General features: G+C 38.4%; 1 protein-coding gene across 4 annotated transcripts in view; it reads left to right on the forward strand.

The window, feature by feature from the left end:
* Positions 1-18,099, forward strand: part of LOC108901333 (inactive dipeptidyl peptidase 10) — a 231,937-nt gene that overhangs the window by 194,077 nt on the left and 19,761 nt on the right. For all 4 annotated transcript variants that reach the window (XM_051072573.1, XM_051072571.1, XM_018702801.2 and 1 more), the window contains exons 6-13: positions 2,656-2,708; positions 5,128-5,209; positions 8,627-8,747; positions 9,940-10,094; positions 11,768-11,865; positions 12,863-12,986; positions 15,057-15,095; positions 17,269-17,376. In XM_051072573.1, coding sequence (XP_050928530.1) covers positions 2,656-2,708; positions 5,128-5,209; positions 8,627-8,747; positions 9,940-10,094; positions 11,768-11,865; positions 12,863-12,986; positions 15,057-15,095; positions 17,269-17,376 — 780 coding nt within the window. The remainder of the gene's footprint in view (positions 1-2,655; positions 2,709-5,127; positions 5,210-8,626; positions 8,748-9,939; positions 10,095-11,767; positions 11,866-12,862; positions 12,987-15,056; positions 15,096-17,268; positions 17,377-18,099) is intronic.

Consider the following 18,099-nt stretch of genomic DNA (forward strand, 5'->3'; position numbering starts at 1 on the left):
TAAAACTGCAATAAATGATTTCTGGGCATCTTGGTGGAAATGAAAACAAGCTGTGAACACATCAGACTATGGTCTTTTAAATTAACGGTGAAATTGTTGGAAAACAGAGAGCACAAAATAAGAATTTTTGTTTTTTCACCTGTTTCTCCTGAGGGAAATATCTAGATATTTAGCCACTAAATGATCCACTATGTTCCTGTTAGCTCCTTGTTAATTGTGTCTGTCTGCTGTTTGGGCAACCAAGTTTTTTGTAGTCTTTTTTAAAATGAAAACAGCCGCCTGCTGTGGGCAAAAACAAGGTATACTGTATGTGAGCAGTGAGTCAATCAAAACAGTAAAGTTGTGCGTTGGAAAAACCAAAACATGGATCTGAAAGACACTCTAAATCCCTCCAGAGCTGAGGGCAGCTGCCAGATTCGAGGGATACTTATCAGCAGGATTGTTACTATAAGCAACCCCTTTAACATTCCACATTTCATTTGATGTATTGCTTATATAAATATATTGATTATAGCTGCTAATTTCTGTGTTGTTAAAGTTGGCCAACCTTACCAATTAAGCTCCTGTAGTGACCTTGCCATCCAACACCAAGCATCACATTGAAGGGTGGAAATAGTGGTGAAATAAGGGAAACACATACACCCAGTTGTCATGTTGAGGTGTCATGTGAAGGTTACAGTGTTTCAGTTTCTGCTGGACCTGTTTTAAAGTGGTGCTGATTCAACTGTATGGTCATTTTAGAGGCTGCAGTGGTGTCGGTCCATTATTTTGTGTCATACTGAGAGGTGTTTGCAATATCATGTCTGCCCTCCATCCATATTGATATGGCTTCAGGTTCATCCCACACACTGATCTCTTTCTCTTTTAGCTAAAGTAATTGCATTAAGGCAAACACCACATCCCACTGCTTCCTTTATATGAACATGACAGTGACAGTGAAGTCAAAATACACTTGAGCATAATTACACTTGATGAGATACTTGATATATTATGATAGTAACTTCCTGATTAACCAAGGTTTCCAACTCATGCTGTCACCTCCTCACTTTTCAGACAATATCAGACAATATCTACAGGAGAAGATAAATACTGTCATTAATAATATGAATTCACTGTACTGAAAAGGAATATGATAAAATATGATTCTAGGTTTGGTTTGCTTTGTTCTTGCAGTTTGCTAATACTTAGCAGCATAGTAGAAAATGTCCTTGTTAAAATCTGTGATAAGCTCTGTGTCTGCAAGATGGGCTACAGTAACCAAGTCCACCCGTTTATTGAGGAAGTATAGTTATTGGAGAAGTGATTTTCTTGCCGTTGTGTGTTGAGAAGCGAGCACGCCAGCAGGTATAACACACTTGTAAAAAGAAAAGGGAAAAAAAAAAATAATAATAAAAAGGCTTAGCCTCTGTAGGGCTGGGCAGCCTGAAGGAATGGTCTAAAATGAACTCCATCATGGACAACAGCTTCCAAGATGATGAAGAGCACTTGTAGCCTCTGGCTCACCTCCTCAAGGTGTACCAGGGAGCACTTGAAGCTCTCATTTGTGCCATTGGGGTGTGTAATACTTCTTGCTATAACATCCTTTATAAAAATGAAAAGGTGCTGATAGCTGTTTCCCAGGGCTGTTTTCTTTCTGTTTGGTAAGCTACAGCTACCTCACTAGACCAGTTTAAATCTGAGAGCACGCTCAAAGATTTGATCTGTTTCCGTGCATATTCTTGTGAGTTCCCTGGTACATAATCCATTAATATGTTGCCTACACTTCTTTATATTTATGTCTGTCATTGACTTGCTATCTTTATTTGTCTGTATTATTATTATTATTATCATTAAGAATTTTCCTTGCTCACCAACATTTCATTATGAATGGCTCCACTGGCTCAACACTTGTACTCTGTACTAGAATAGAATAGCATAGAATTGAGAATACTTACAAATACTGTACAAGAAGTATACTGTCCACTCAGAATTTCTTTCCCTTCATATGCAGTTACCTAAAACCCCAAGTTCACTTAAGCTTAACTTCTATCAAGGATGAGTATAAATAGAAATTAATCAAGTGTACCTACGAGCCTTTATATTAAAAGCAGCAAAGTTGCCTCTTGTAATAGATTCCTCTGCTTTGTATCAGAGCTGAATACATAAGTGTCATCTTCATGATGAAATGCAAAGATATGGCCTGTTACTGTGCCCGATCACCCGCCTCGGTCAGAGGTCTATTATCATGTCAGGCACAGCTTCTCTGGGGGGTGGAGGGGGGGTGGGGTTCAGACAGCTTTACATGCACCCCTCTGTCACTTTGAATGCCTCTCTCTCTCTTTCTCCCTCTCCCTCCCTCCCTCTCTCTCTCTCTCTCTCTCTCTCTCTGTCTCTGTCTCCGTCTCCGTCTCTCCCGGGCTTTCAGCACAGAGGCACTAGGCGATGATGGGTTTCTCAGATGGAATTAAAATGTCTCGTCCTACAGCTGTCACCCATGCAAATTGCATTGTCTCCAGATTCTATCACTGAGAACAGCCAGCAGTCTGTTTTGTTTGATGCCTTCCTCCTTTTCATTTTTTGTCGTGATGTCATTATCTGTGGCACTGCTGCTTCTCACGTTAATGTTTCAGACAGTCATCTTTTAATCTCTCCCTCTCTGTCTTTATTTTGCTGCAGGTTTACCGCCACTCCTACATGGCCTCCTACAGCATCTACAATATTCATACGCGGTGAGTGTTTCTGTCTTCCTGAGCAGTTGCCGTGCGGCAACCTGTGTGGTAAAACCACCTGTCATCAGTAAAAAATAACTGTGAGCCACTCGGTTTTGCAAATTTGTACAACAGAGATATTCTTCGTAAAAAAGTGCAATCAACATAGTATTTTATCATCAACATTGACATCAACATTACATGTTGTGACATGCATGAAGGAAAAGGCAGGTTTCTCTGTTTGTCTGCTTTGTTCCAAATGTTAACACACAGGCGGATCCGAGCTGCAGCCTAAGGGCCCCACATGCTCAGTGGCCCTAGACTGACTAGGTTTTAAAACATTATTTAAATTTGGTGGATGAATTTGTGCAAAATGGTAGTGTCCCATTGCAAAAGCAATATGTAGCTGATTGCAACAAACTTCCACAAAAAAAAAAAAAAAAAAAAAAAGCTGGAGTGCTCTAATTAGCTTGCAGCTTTAATAATGAAATAGATTGATGTTTCGCCACAGCTGTGTCTCAACCAGAGTAAGAAATACACATAAAAAATACATATATAGTGAACCTACAGTAGAGATAGAATTGCCACAAATTGATTGGCAGAACAAGATTTCAACTCTGTTAGACTATCAGGAAGAGGAGGAGCTGCTATAGCTAAAGTCCAAGTGCTACACCCCCATCATACCCGCAACAAAAGAACACAGATGTACAGCTACAAAGGTAATGTATTGCAGCCCTCAAATGCAATTAATTAAATGAAATATGACATAATCTTCTGATCTTTTTCAAGGTCAAAATGCTCAGGCTGAGGTGGAAAGGAGGAGATTCTTCCTATTCCCTAGAACCTACAATCATCCCTAAACTCTGCAGAGCTATGGTTAGCTTGCACAGACTGTGGATCATTAGCCCAAACCATGTTTTGCATGCATATTGCAGTTATGTGTGCAGATATGCAAATATTTACAGCGCTTTTAGTTTTTCCAACATAATTGAGACCACAGGTCTCAGCATGTAGACAACTTGTGTCCTGTATCAGATGACGCAATGGGAGAATGCCCTATTTAGGACCATAAATTGAAATCTGTTTTAAAATTAGAGTTTAATTAATTTAAACTTTGAATTTAAGAAATAATGTGTCTGCTCCATCAAACACCTTCTCCATCAACAGCAACCTCGACTGTGACTTCAACGGTTCACGGAATTAACATCTCGTTGTCATTCAGACCTGCACATGTCACATGCCTGCCACTTTGAAACCACAACAAAGGAAAATGAGAGAATGTCACAGGCATGCCCAGCACACAGTGACATAATTTTTGTTAAGCTGATCCCTGGACAGTATTAGCTCATTTCTGTCTCTCCACTGTGTTTTGATTTTCCACAGTGGACTTGTGTAGGTTAGTGGGACTGTATCTGACTACAGGGCTCTGCTTCATATAGCTGATGATCTGAAAACTGCACTATAGTTATAGTTTTATGTTCAGTTGTGATAAAGGTTGGAGACTATCAGTAGATCAGCTTACAGTCTGTAGGGCCCTGCTGCTCTACAAGTGGACCTTTGGAAAGGTCTGGAAAAATTTTAGAATCGTGATTCAGACACGCTGGCATGTGGACATCCTGCTACTCTGTCTGTCATGGTGACTGGCAGGATTCACACCACTAATTGGAGAGGATTAAAACTTTATGCAACTGATGGGATTTGCCTTTTCAAACATGAGTGTTATTCTAGGATGTTTTGTGATAAATTCTTCAGATACTGGGCCAGTCTGGGGCACCACTCTGGCATTGTGTCAAGTCTCCTGCCAATTTGTGCTCGTTTGAATTTACACCTCATCGTCAGTTGAACCAATAGAAACTAACATAACACATTATGTCTATTATGACAAAGGGAAAAATAGTTTTTGCTTCTTATTATATATACATGAACTGTGGGTCTGAGTCTGTACTAAAAAGTATTGTTGTGTTTATATAACAGGACATAGTTAACAACTAACTATTTCCATTACTCATTCATTTACTGATTATTTTCTTGAATAAGCTGTTGATCTAAAAAATCATCGTAAATCTGTGAAAAATGTGCATCAGAATGTTGTAGAGTCCAAGGTGACATCATTAAATGTCTGTCTGTTTGTCTTGGCTATTAATCCAAAACCCAAAAACAGTCTGTTTATTATAATGTAAGGCCAAGAAACTCTCACATTTGACAACCTGAAACCATATTTGCTTGATAAATAACCTAGGCTCACCCGTACTTATGCATATGCTTTATACATCTGCTATATCATATTTCCATTATAATGTGTTAATAAATTACACCCATGTATCTAGTTTCATGGTAAAATGCAATAAAAAAGTGCAGCCTAGGCGACTACCTTAAATGTGGATGTTAGTGATGACATTGCAAATGACATTGTATTTTTTTTTTTTTTTTTTTCCTTCAGGGAGGTTTGGGAGCTCGACCCTCCTGAGGTGGTGAACTCTGTCCTGCAGTACGCTGCTTGGGGAGTGCAAGGCCAACAGCTGGTGAGAATACAGTGAAAAACACTTCATAACCTCATCCTGTCTTTCAGCACCACCCCACTTTACCTCAATTAGCTTTATTACATTTCAGGGTTACTGAAAATGAATTAGTGTACTTTCTGTTTGTTTTTTTTCAAGGATATATAGAATAGCTCAAATGAAAACCACATTTTCATCGATGTTTGACTTCGAGTATTGACCCAATAATGACAACACATTGAATCAACACACGCGGGGTTGCTTTTCTTTTATCTGACATCCAACAAATTTCAACAGAAAAGTAAAACCCTGTATTTTGAAACCTCTGTGACTGTGAAGCCAACAAAATAAGAATTTATCATCAGCTCCAGGCCTGTGAATGACACTGTGTCATATAAACGGAAATACAAAGTGTCATGGCACTTTTCATGTGCTTGGAGCTATGTTTGTATCTTTCTTTTTTACTGCAAGTGTATTTGAACTGTGAGGAAGGACACACACACACACACACACACACACACACACACACACACACACACACACACACACACACACACACACACACACAAAGTTTGTCCTGTTGTGTGCTCTCTGTGGTTTTAGTGCCAGGCGTTTCTAATTCAGAAATTTCCACTCTACTCATAATGTACTCAGGTTCACCGTTTGAGCGACCCTAATTAGATGTTGATTTCCTCCCATCATACCTTTCTTATTTATCTACACTAGACAGATTAGGAGCCCTTTTTGTTGACAGCTGAAAGGCTAAAGCCTAGTAAAGCTGCTTTGTCCATACTGGCAGATTTCAACGTGGAATATTTGAGCATAAATCAAACACGACTCCATTAGGAAGTCATTATGGTGATAAGGAGAGCTAGACAGATGTGAAGGCTTTTTAGCTCTTGAGAGGCATGCACAGCATCATTAGCAAGAAGCGCATCTTTGGAAACAATGATATGATGTGTGTTTTGTGAAGGAGGCTGTAAGTAAGCATAATAATTCTTTGGGAAATCGTTCTATTCTAACTAGGAAGATGCCAGAATGTTACATGCATTGGACGCTCATAGTGACTCTAAATAGAAGGATAACTCACTTTTCCCAGTTGATAAAATTCGAATTTGGCTATGGTTATGTGCTAATTACGCCTTGTTCGATCCACTTTGATCGTGTGAACTTTAAAAATGATACTGGCAATAGTGAATATTAATGCCTATTTTCCAGCATGACTACTTTTATCCTTTTGATCCAGCTATATTTTCAGCAACCTGTAGGCAGAGGTAATTAGGGTATTATTTCCACAGCAGTGTAACCATCAAGAAATTATAGCATATGGTCTGCAATAGACAGTACAAAGCCAAAAGCCTTACAGGGCTGTGCGGGGAGATTTAAAGGCGAGGCAACAATAATTCAGAATTTGAATCTGAGGGTGTTTTCACACCTGAAAGGTACATTTGATCTAGTTAGTGCTGGTTTCACTTTATAGTTAAGCTAGCGCACTGAAGAACTTTGCATGACATATCTATGTCCATCATTGTGGTCATCACCTACATGTGCTGCGTCTGCCATATAGCTGACATTGACTCCATATATTGGACTATAAAAACAAATTGCTTCCAGGTGTGCATGTGAATTATAATTGAAGCCCCTGATACTGGAAATAATCACTAGTGTACTGAATGTCTATTCATCTGGCTTGCAAATACAGTATTTCCCCAAATCATTCACTATATACTCTTTTTTTTTTGAGCAATGTTGGCCCAAATGTTTTGGGCAGATTTCTGAGACTTTTTATTTTCAAAGAACACTATTTGTGACCTGTTATGGAATACTGTCCGTCAACCTCTAGAAGCTGATCATAGAGGGATCAAATCAGGGATTATCTTCACTCCATAGTTGTAAAAATGAACCCTCATATTTTAGAAGAGAGCTTACTTCTTGCAGAGGATGTATTTGAATTGGGTCTGTGGTTAAACCATTAGTTTTTGGAACCTTTTTGCACATGCACAGAGTGCCTTCTAGGCTGATGATATATTGATGCCTTCCAGTCAGACAGCAGAAGGCCCCGCTGACTCTGAGTTTGTTTCAGTGCAGGGAGAGGACTTTGCTAATGATTTTTGTCACATCAGGCCAGAGACTTTCTGGCTCTTTGGAGAGGCCAAGGACATATTGGGTTTCCGCCTGACACAGATTTTGGTCTGTGTAACTTTGAGAAATGGAATCTGCTGTGTTTGTTTGACAAGTTAGCTTTGCAGTTTGACAAATGTATCTACAAGGAATTGTTGGTCGTACTGTTTTGGTGGACAGTAGGCCTGCTGCTACTGTAGTGCAAACTACCTGCTTCTTCTGTCACTTGAAACAGCTGGGCTTTGAGAACTATGAAGAGTGTTTCTGAACAAATATTGAATCACAATTGTTTTATTTCAATAAAAAAGTAAGTTTTAAAGTAAATGTGGGTTGCACTTTTTGTAAACTGGGTAGTACTGCTAATACTAAGTATATGTAGGCTATACAGACAGACACAACTTATTAATCAAAGAAAATACGTTCAAGAACTCAAGAACCTCCCAGAGAATCATCACGTTTTTACATTTTTTCCAGTGCAGTGATTGTTGTCTGTGCATCCATGGGTACATTTCAATCAGGAACTGCTAATAGATAATTCATCATACTTGTAATGGTGATAATTTGCCCAGATGTAAAGGAATAAACTACAAAAAAAGAGTCCAAGTTTGGTCCACAGTTTATTAACTGACTCTATTATACTTTTTGCCTACATCTAAGAAAAAAACTGTGGAAACTGTAGTTCCAACTCTTCAGCCGTGATTATCCACCAAACAGAAGCAAGACAAAGAATAGTAATAGGAGTGACAAAATCAATTCATTTTGCACGATTGATACATTTTTTTGACATTACAAAGGCTCAGATGTCCCATCAACACTGTCCTCCACTCTTCTCTCTCCATTCATATACAGATATTTACTGTGCAATAAAGGCAAAAAACAACAACAGTTAAAATAAAAGCAGAGGAGGGTGGATTGGGAGGGTTGCAGTTTTCTCTGTTCTGTCTGATTTGAAAGTCCTCACGGAGATGATTCTGGTTTTTTGGAATTTTACGTTACTGCTGAGGCCATTTGTACATCAGGAGTAACAGGTTTACTTCCCCAAATACAGTTTACAGTACACTGGAGTTAATCACTTGATGGCTTACTGACACAGCCTTACACCTTTAATCCTAAAAGAATGGATGCTTGAGCAGATACTGTGTGTATTTAATATAAGAATTGTTAATCCAGTGGATGTGCACTAAAGTTATAAAGGCAAAAATCTGGCACTTCCTTGAAAATTGAGCAGCCATGTACACAAGTTTGTCTTGTAGCATTTCTGTGTTCCTGACCATACCATGTACCATCTAAGTTGTGACTGTGTGTGCTTTGTCTCTACAGATCTACATATTTGAAAATAACATCTACTACCAATCTGATGTCAAGAGTAACTCCCTTAGGCTAACATCCTCAGGGAAGGAAGGAGTCATATTCAATGGAATTGCTGACTGGCTCTATGAAGGTACATATCGACTTGTTCCCATGCTATCTTAGATAACTAGCCATACAGTAAACTTTCTCTGAAAGAAACTATGCAAAGAATCTCAATGACAAACAGGAACTTGATATCAAATAATGACTTGTAGAGAAGCTGCCTTGCCACAGTGGATTTTAAACATTGCTGAGGTACAAATAATGATAATATCTAACCTAATTTTCAGCATTGTGTTGACAGACTGTCTCATTAAACTGAAAATGAGTGTGTTTAGAAACATTACCTTATAAAAGACAGTGATTAAATATTCATAATGTTTGTTCTAGTACAAGATATCTCCCACTGGCTGTGAGGAGTCGGTTTATGTGCTTTAAGTGAACACACGCTGCATACACTTAGGCACTTTGGCCCATCTCTCAGGAGAGAAAAAGATTATGCAAATCTTCTTTAGGGAAGAGACCACAAGAAGTGCACCACTGTTTTGTCTCCTTTTTTTCCCTTTTATTCTTAATTACATTTGTGATGTTTAATAATTTAGTAATCAGTGATGGCTGACCCTAAATTAGAACTTCATTTAATACCTCTTCTGTTACAGCAGCTGTTTTTTTTTTTCCACTTTAGGTTCCTCAGAGCTTGAGGAGGTTGTGGCTTACACATATAGGACTGCATTTTCTATTAGGTGATGATTAGAATACACTGTACCATATATTATAACTTAACATCCATATATTATAACTTAACATCTATGGGTTAATGTTTATATCCAATGGATATAAACATTAACCCATATTATTACCAGTGTGACATGGGTCAGCATCATCAACTGAATGTGTGTGTCACGTACAAGATGTTATTAAATGCACAGATATTTCTCTTGGTGTTAACACCATTTAACCTTTTTCCTTTCGCCTTTACATCCTCTAGATTTGTTAATGTAATATCAATTACGGATTAAAATACAAAGTAAGGCATTTGGTTCTAAGTTCAATATACAGCTGAAGTATAGTCTGAAAATGTCCAACTTTGGCCCCAGTGGCAAAAATGTTAAAATCACAACAAAAGTCTACACATAGTGGTTTAAATTTCCTATTGGCAGATTATATGTTGTATTATTTTGTATCATAAGACAGTAAAAATCTTGCTGTTTGATTCCTCATTTGCAAGATTGATTAATACTTTAATTTTAAAAAGTAGTAATTCTGTGTGTGCTTCCAAACAGAGGAGATCCTTCAGACCCATGTGGCGCACTGGTGGTCACCTGATGGAGAGAGGCTGGCCTTCCTGGTTCTCAATGACAGTCTAGTGCCTAACATGGCTTTACCTCGCTTCACTGGCATGGCATACCCCAAAGGAAAGCAGTACCCATACCCCAAGGTAAACATTATATATAAACCATATTACAGTACATGCTGTGATATCTCTATGCACTATACTACTCACCTGGCAAATGAGAAGAATAAGCTGTCTGTTGCCATTTTTACTGTTAAATTTGTTTTGCTTTCTTTTAAAAGGGAACAGACAAAATCAACATCATTCATGTCTGTGCTTTCAGGACAGAGCTGGAGTCAGAACGTGGTTAGCCTAGCTTAGATTAAAGACTGGGGGGAGGGGAAAACTGCTAACCTGGCTCACCTAGCAATAACTGTAAAGCTAACTGATGAACATGTTGTATCAAATTTGTACTCACACGGAAGCCTGTGACAGTGGGGTCTCAGCTAGCTTAGCCCTCTTCACCCAAAGTGTGATTCCTGCTCTGTTCTTGACGCAAAGACATGAGGTAGATATCAAATTTGCAGAAAGAAAGCAAAAAAATATTTTTCCAAACACTGAAGTTTAGTTTCGTTTATCACATTTAGTTGTCAAGGACTTATATTAGTTAATATCATACTAACACAGGAGGTGTACCACATGCAGCCCAATGCTAATGTGAACTAATCTTTTAATAGAAGTTGTGCTTAAATTGTGTTGTTTTGCCTTTCTAAGTATATTATATAGGTCTGTTGGGGAATGATTCGTTTGCTGTGAGAGTATTTTTGTAAACCCAGTCGTCCAATCAACAAAACACATCCCTATAATAATCTGAAGGCAGATGCACCTGAACAAGGCCAATATGAAGTGCACTTGTTCCCTACAAAATGAATCCCCTAACTAACCACTGACTTCACTATTTGTGCTTCGATATTCTGGTGGTTTATTTTTCTTAGTACCTGTACTTTATTGTAATATGTCTACAACTGATGTCTCTATTGATGTCTTTCAACCCAGTTTGAAAGCAGCATGCTAAAAGAAAAATTGTAAAAATAAAAAACAAAAAAACAAAGTGCACTATGACAGAGGCAGGAAATGAAATACCTCATTTGAAGAGAATGCAATGCACCTCAGTGATCGTACACATAACCCAGTTTTCACAAAGTAGATGGCTAACTACAATAGCTTCACCCAACTTTGATGTTCTCTGCATAGATCTGTCTATAGGCTTCTCCCTGTGCGTCATCCGATGTCATTTTGGGAAGCACAGAAATTCAAAGTACTATAGTGCGAGTTGTTGCAGTTGGAGTGAAAAAGAAAATGACTACACAGAATAACAAATTAACCTCTAGAATTCATTAAACATCATAAAGCACTGATCTCAACAGTGTTGTAATGTCTGAGGGATTCTTTTTTTTCCTGGATTTGTAGACAGAGCAGCATTTAAATGAGTCTACTGGCAGAATGCAAATGCCTGTTTTTTTATGACTGTAATTTACAATTGCTTCAGTGAAGTGTCTCCAATGCATCATGTTTAATCAGCGGTCTTTTTCGTGTCGGCTGTTTAGTTGGATGGACAAAGCTCATAATAGTCTCCGCATGACAACACATGCATATTTGTATGTATGTGCATTTTAAATTTTTTTTGCATTTTAATGATTTACTCCAAATCACTTCATCACTGGACTTTTTAAGTCATACTTGCCATTTAGGATGGTGTTGCATGAAAAAAAAAAAAAACCTCACTGCAATCATGAGAGGCTTTTGTCTAAAGTCTGGGCTATTGATTCTGCACACAGGCTGGCCAACCCAACCCAGCTGTGAAGCTCTACGTGGTCAATCTTTATGGGCCGACACACACACTGGAGCTCATGCCTCCGGAGACGCTTAAACTACGGTGAGAAGAGCTGCATTTTGTTTTCCAAACTTTTGCATCAGCTCCTGGGACACTTACAGGAATACTTTTGACATTTTCAACTTTAGATGATCATTTATCCTCACTAGACACTTGGCATCTTTAATTGGGGAATTTGCTACACTGCAGCTGCTGCATTGCAGTCACTGGAACTGCAACTTCTACTCTGAGTTCAGTTCAGCTAAGGGCTAACAAAAGGTTATAAACAATGACCAACAAATCCCAACATGGCTCTGGTGATATATGTTCAATGTTATTTTACAGTTAGTGCAGTTGTATATGTCTTTTCAACACATTTCAGAGATCTCATTAGAGTCATTAGAGTTCATGAGATTACACCACTCTATGCCAGAGCTCAATCTGATAGCTGTAAAAGAATCTTGTGTGACTTTATGTCAGCATGACTTTTTCTCTGACAGAACTCTGCTGGACTGAGCTCTGCTTCAAAAAAAGATTTGGAGTGATGTGCTAACATAGAAGTGGTGTTCTTTGTGCACAATATTTCAGAAATCTCTTGTACCATGAAAGGACTGTGTGGGAGAGACATGACAAAAGAAAAGCAGCAGCTTGACATTCAAGTAATTTGGTAGAGTCTTGAGGACCAAGACGATGCGAGTTTGCCTGCATCCTTGAGTCAGGTTGAGCTTCCGATTGCGAAAAATGTTTCTATTCACTTTAATTATCATTAGTTTTATATGTACACAACCAAGCCCAGTACTTCTAACTGCTCATTTAAATTCTTGGCACACAAATGGAAATGGTGTGCTGTGGAAACATAAGCCTTTCATGATAACAACCACCACATCACATCTGTTCAATATGTAATCTTCCCTTTTTGTGTTTTTTATCTTAAAAACTTACTTTTTAAAATATTTAGTAGATTTATCTGGATCTCCCAGGCCTCTACAATAACAATGCATAATCTCACAGATAATTAGATAACATGAAATAACTAGTGTAATTCTAATGTTTTTCACAGAGAACATTATGTCACCATGGTGAAGTGGATCAGCAAGACCAAAACATCTGTCAGGTGGTTGAACCGGGCCCAGAACATCTCCATCCTAACTGTGTGTGACACCACCACTGGAGCCTGCGTCACGGTGTGTGCCCATGTGAATACGTGTGTGTGTGTGTGTGTGTGTGTGTGTGTGTGTGTGTGTGTGTATTTGCGTGGGTAAGAGAGAAGGATAAGTGTGTCCTTGGATTGTAAAAGAGCTGAAAAATTTAAAAATCATTTCATCTCGTTTGTGTTTTTTTCATTGAAAAATCTACTCTGGGTATATATTGCTGGCTCACTAAATGCCTGGAAAAAGGAAATTGTTCTTATTTGTGCGATGCAACATAACACTTCACATTGTTCACTTCTATAGAGCTTGATAAATATTAATGGACTGCTTTTTGCAAGGTTCATATATGATGAAGCCTGAGTTACAAGGTGGTGCTTTTGTCCAATGTTTGTTGCAATGTTTGCTTATTTTTTTTAACCTTTTCATTGGCACCAGTTATTCTACATCATTTTCCATCCAGGTGGTTTCTGTCTGCTCTGTTGTTGTGAATTAAAGAAGAGCTAATTAAGAATGGCAAAAATAACAGCACGTATTTGTCATGTTAGACAGAAAAGCACCCACACCTTGAGTACTTTTGTGAGCCACTCATTAACCTTCTCAGTACTTATGCAGACAAGCATTATCTGCATTGCACAGGCTTGGAAGCCTCTAAAATTCCAGTCGAGATGTAAAAGTTTTTTCAAAAATACCAAGCACATAATTTACAAATCCAAGGAAATGTGTACAAGGTGACATAAGACATCTAAAATGACTTCATTTCATGTAAGCCATGATGGATATAAGAATATTTCACAAATCAGAATCTATAGGAGTTTCAGTGAAATGATTGGACAGCACACTGTGTCATATGGTTATAGTGCTTTCTTTCTACGCAGTCTCTGCCATATGCTGCCAGAGTGGAGCTGTGTCTTGCTAGCTTGGAGACTCCACCCTCCACCCCTCTCAGTAACTATTGATTTGAATTGGCTGTTTGCTAAGCCCCACCTCCCTCAGTTAGCACTGCTACACCTGTTAAGCTTCCTATTCTCATATTGCACATATACAGTTTACAATAATCAGATTTTACAATAAAATTTACAATAATCTGACCACTTGAAATTGACACTAATTTTTGAGTTTTTTTTTTTTTTTTTTTAAATCAGCATTCACTCCAATTCATTATTCATGTGCTAGTTATGTAAATATGTTTTTTTCATATTGCAGTGTGGTGCTAGTCAGCTCTGGTATTAAAGCATTTTGAATACAACTAGAAATAAATTCATTTGTTCGAACCCCTGAACGTTTTGGATACTTACTATAGAACAACATACTTGGACCAGCAGTGAAGGTTATAGTTATTCTTAATTAGCTGCATTTTCAAGCAGAATGACAATTCACATTCAGAGAAGGATTTTAGGTTTTTGGGTTTGACCTTGCAGGCGTTGACTGTTGTCTGTTTCACTACTAATTATTTGGCTCTCAGAAAACTTTGGTGAAATCGCAGCACATCTGCTGGAGTCAAATCCTTCCATATTCTGCCCGTTTTTTGGATGACACAGAGCAGTGTTAACCCTGGAGTTGAACTGTGGGACTCAACAGACTGCTCTCCAGTGCTGTGGTTCCCGATTTGGTGTGATTTGCACGAACAAACATGCCACCCAGCCAAGAGGCAGCTTAGCTCAGGCCTGGACACAGAGTCCAGAATCCCCTGCCAAAACTCTGGCTCCTGCTCATGCATATTGGTTTGAAATGAGGGCTCAGACCGGGAGTTGTGTCCCCTGTGGCGTGTTAAAATAAACAGCAAAATAAGGGGTCCATTATGTGACAGATGATTCTGTCTGGAAAACAATTCGCTGAAGTGTTGTTCCAAAATAAGTTTTACAAAATATGAAAAATATAACACTTGCCTTCCGCATGTATTGCAGACATTAAAAGAAAACTCATTTTGAAAAAGAATTTGATTATATTGCATCTATGATTCTGCCCTATTGTTCAGAATTTTAAAACCTCTGTGCACCAAGTAGCAGTAGAAAGCAGTAGCAAAAAAGAAACGCTGTAAAAGATAAGAGGATGAATTTGGTAAATTAACACCAGTCTGATATTTTGTTCTGACATATTTTTCAGAGACATGAAGAAAGCTCTGAGCTCTGGCTTTCCAAGCAGGTAAAGTTCCCAGCATTCTCTTTGTCATTGTCTGTAGTCACGTGATTCAGTGCTGTAATTTTACATAATGTCATCTCATACTCAATATCTTTCAAGTTGTGTGACACAAAGGACAGTTTCACCAATTTTTCATCTTGTATTTACAAACTTCTCAGCACTCTCTGTATCTGGAAAGAAGGCTCTGTTCACCCCCGGAATCTAACATCTGATGATGCAAACGCAAGCTGAGCAGCAGCAAGAATGGCTCATGTCGGCCCTTTGACTCATTCCCTTCAGCAGATGATTTTCAGCCACTGAAACCAGGGAGCCTATTGGATTGAGAAACAAAGAACAGAGCCTTCTTTCACAGATACTGGGAATATATAATTATTATAATTTGGGTGTAAATAACAGGTTGAATTTCAAAGAAGCGTTCACATTGATCAGTGTTTTCACTCAATTTTTTATAGCCCATGGTGTTTTCACTGTGAAAAGAATATTTAAGGAACCTTTTTTCTCATGATGGACTTCTGCAAAGCATGATTGCACAGTACAGTTTACTTATTTAATCATCAGCCTCTTTGTTGATGTCAGGAGAGCCGTGGACATACAATAACTATCTTACTGCTATCAAATAAAAGCTAGCAAGGCCAAAGGAGGATGCTATACCACCAGTTCCATTCAAATGTGGTGAAATAATTATCTGAACTATTATTTATCTGAGTTCAGAATGAAACACAGTCATTTTTGCTCTATTTATTATTATTATTATTGTTATTTATTTTTGCAAATGAGAGAGAGCAGTCTACTCTTAGCTTTAGCATGTTTTATTTACTCAGAGGGTTTGGAAGCAAAGATCGAGGCAGAGGCGAGAAAGTTCCTGGCAGGGTTTGATCATACAGTATAGCCCTGTAGCTCTATATGTTTGTTTGTAGCCGTGACTAATTTAACCACTTCGTAATCTTGCAAAGCTGCCTGTCTTTGTTAAAGTGGTAATCTCTAAGATGCTTTACTGTCTGTGAGGTTGTGTCAGTGCAGAGAAGGCTCATCACATAAGACCTCAGAGATCTACAGCACTTTAAATGGAAAAGCCAAAGGCTCTGGGTTAACTCTCTCCATCTGAACCAGAATTTGTTGGAGTTACTGAGTGGGATATTTATTCAGTTTCGGTTTCACAACTTTAAACTGTAAATGTGAACTATTCAGTTAAGCACTTCCTCAATACACAGTAGGAATATGTGCTTGTTAGGCAAGGATTATAATATCTGATGAGATCTAATTTTCTTTGTTTCTTACACTTTGCCAGAGATTGCTGCATACTAAAATTATACAGTATGCAGCCAGAAAGGCCTATGTTAGTTTTGATTATTAATTATGCAATAAATTTACATTAGCATTTTTATGTTGTTATTTTTTTATTATTAGCAAAATGTATCTTAAGTGTCTGAAGTAACTCATCATGCAGCAAAGTAACCCCTATCAGAGTTACATTATTATGTATTACGTTGTTGGGTTATTGCTATCAATGCATAGGGTGTAAAACACATGTGTTAATGTTGTACTTAGTCAAAGTAGAGAAATATTTTCCATTAACATTTGAAGAAAGGTTCTTTTTTAATGTTTCCTTGCTGCAAGGGTTTTTCACCTCACACAATATCAACAAAATATGAATTTTGCTTTGTTGTGCCCAAACGTTTGCATACTGTACTTAAAGAGGCACCACAGCAAACTGGTACCGCGCTTGAATAAAGTTGGGTTCTAACAAGGAACAGATTGCTCTAAATATATGCAGAAATATCCAGTGTATGTGTCAAGCGCCTATTTCCCATCATGCAACTAATGGGATCTTTTTGTTAAATCCTACCTATGTACCTGCGAGTTTCAGGTAGTAGTATATGGTGCTATTTTCTCTCTGCTGGTCACGAGATCTAACCATTTCCCTTCCTAGAAAAGGGTTCACTCATTCAGTGTTACTTTAATCAATAGTACCCACGGTAGATTACCACTTTCAGGCTGGAAAAGTGGTTTGAATGTGGTTGACATCAACCTTTTGTGTAATGGAAACCACTGAAAACAGGATGCTTACAGTCATACTTCACACTTTTTTACAACAAATAAATATCTGACATGAAAAATGTAAATTTTGTCCTGTGTTTACATCTACATAAAGTTGATTCGTCTTTGCTTTTTGCAGAACCAAGAGCCGGTATTCTCCAAGGACGGCAACAGGTTCTTCCTGACTGTTCCGGTCAAACAAGGAGGACGTGGAGAGTTTCATCACATCGCCATGTTCACCACACAGGTGAGAGTCAAATTTCTAACCTGCTGTAGATACAGTGTACAGCCACGTTTGTCATTCACAAGGGATGTGGTTGCTTGTGTGTTGCCATGGCTTTAATAGAGCTGTTTTATTAAATGTGCAGTCAAGTGTATGCTCTCAAATAGTTTCCAAAAATTGAGAAAATTACTCACAGCAGCCCTTATTTGTGGAGCGGCTGTGGCTCAGGAGGTAGAGCAGTCGCCCACCAATAAGAAGGTCGGTGGTTCGATTCCCAGCTCCTCCAGTCCGCGTGCCGAAGTATCCTTGGGCAAGATACTGAACCCCAAATTGCCTCCGATGTGTCATCGGTATGCGAATGTGTGTGTATGTGTCAGAAAGCACTAATGTATAGAACAAGTGCTGTATGAATGTGTGTGTGAATGGGGTGATTGTGATCTGTAATGTGAAGTGCTTTGACTAGAAAAGCGCTATATAAGTACAGTCCATTTATTTGTCATGCTGTTGTTGAACCTGTAATTGAAGTGTTGCCATAATCAAGAAACTCCTGGCACCTGATTTATAATACTTTCCTCCCACCCAATGTAGACATAAAAATCCAATAAATAGAGCTTGTTCTCATCAACACATATATTAAACCTTCCCACCTGCACACAAAGAAATCCACAAATTGTAAGCTGGACTTAAGTTCATGGTTGAAGGCAGGTTTGTTGAGCCTTGAATAGTGTCTTTGCTGTTTTTGCACAT

This window comes from Lates calcarifer, linkage group LG1 (assembly GCF_001640805.2).
Source record: "Lates calcarifer isolate ASB-BC8 linkage group LG1, TLL_Latcal_v3, whole genome shotgun sequence".
NCBI lineage: Eukaryota > Metazoa > Chordata > Actinopteri > Centropomidae > Lates > Lates calcarifer.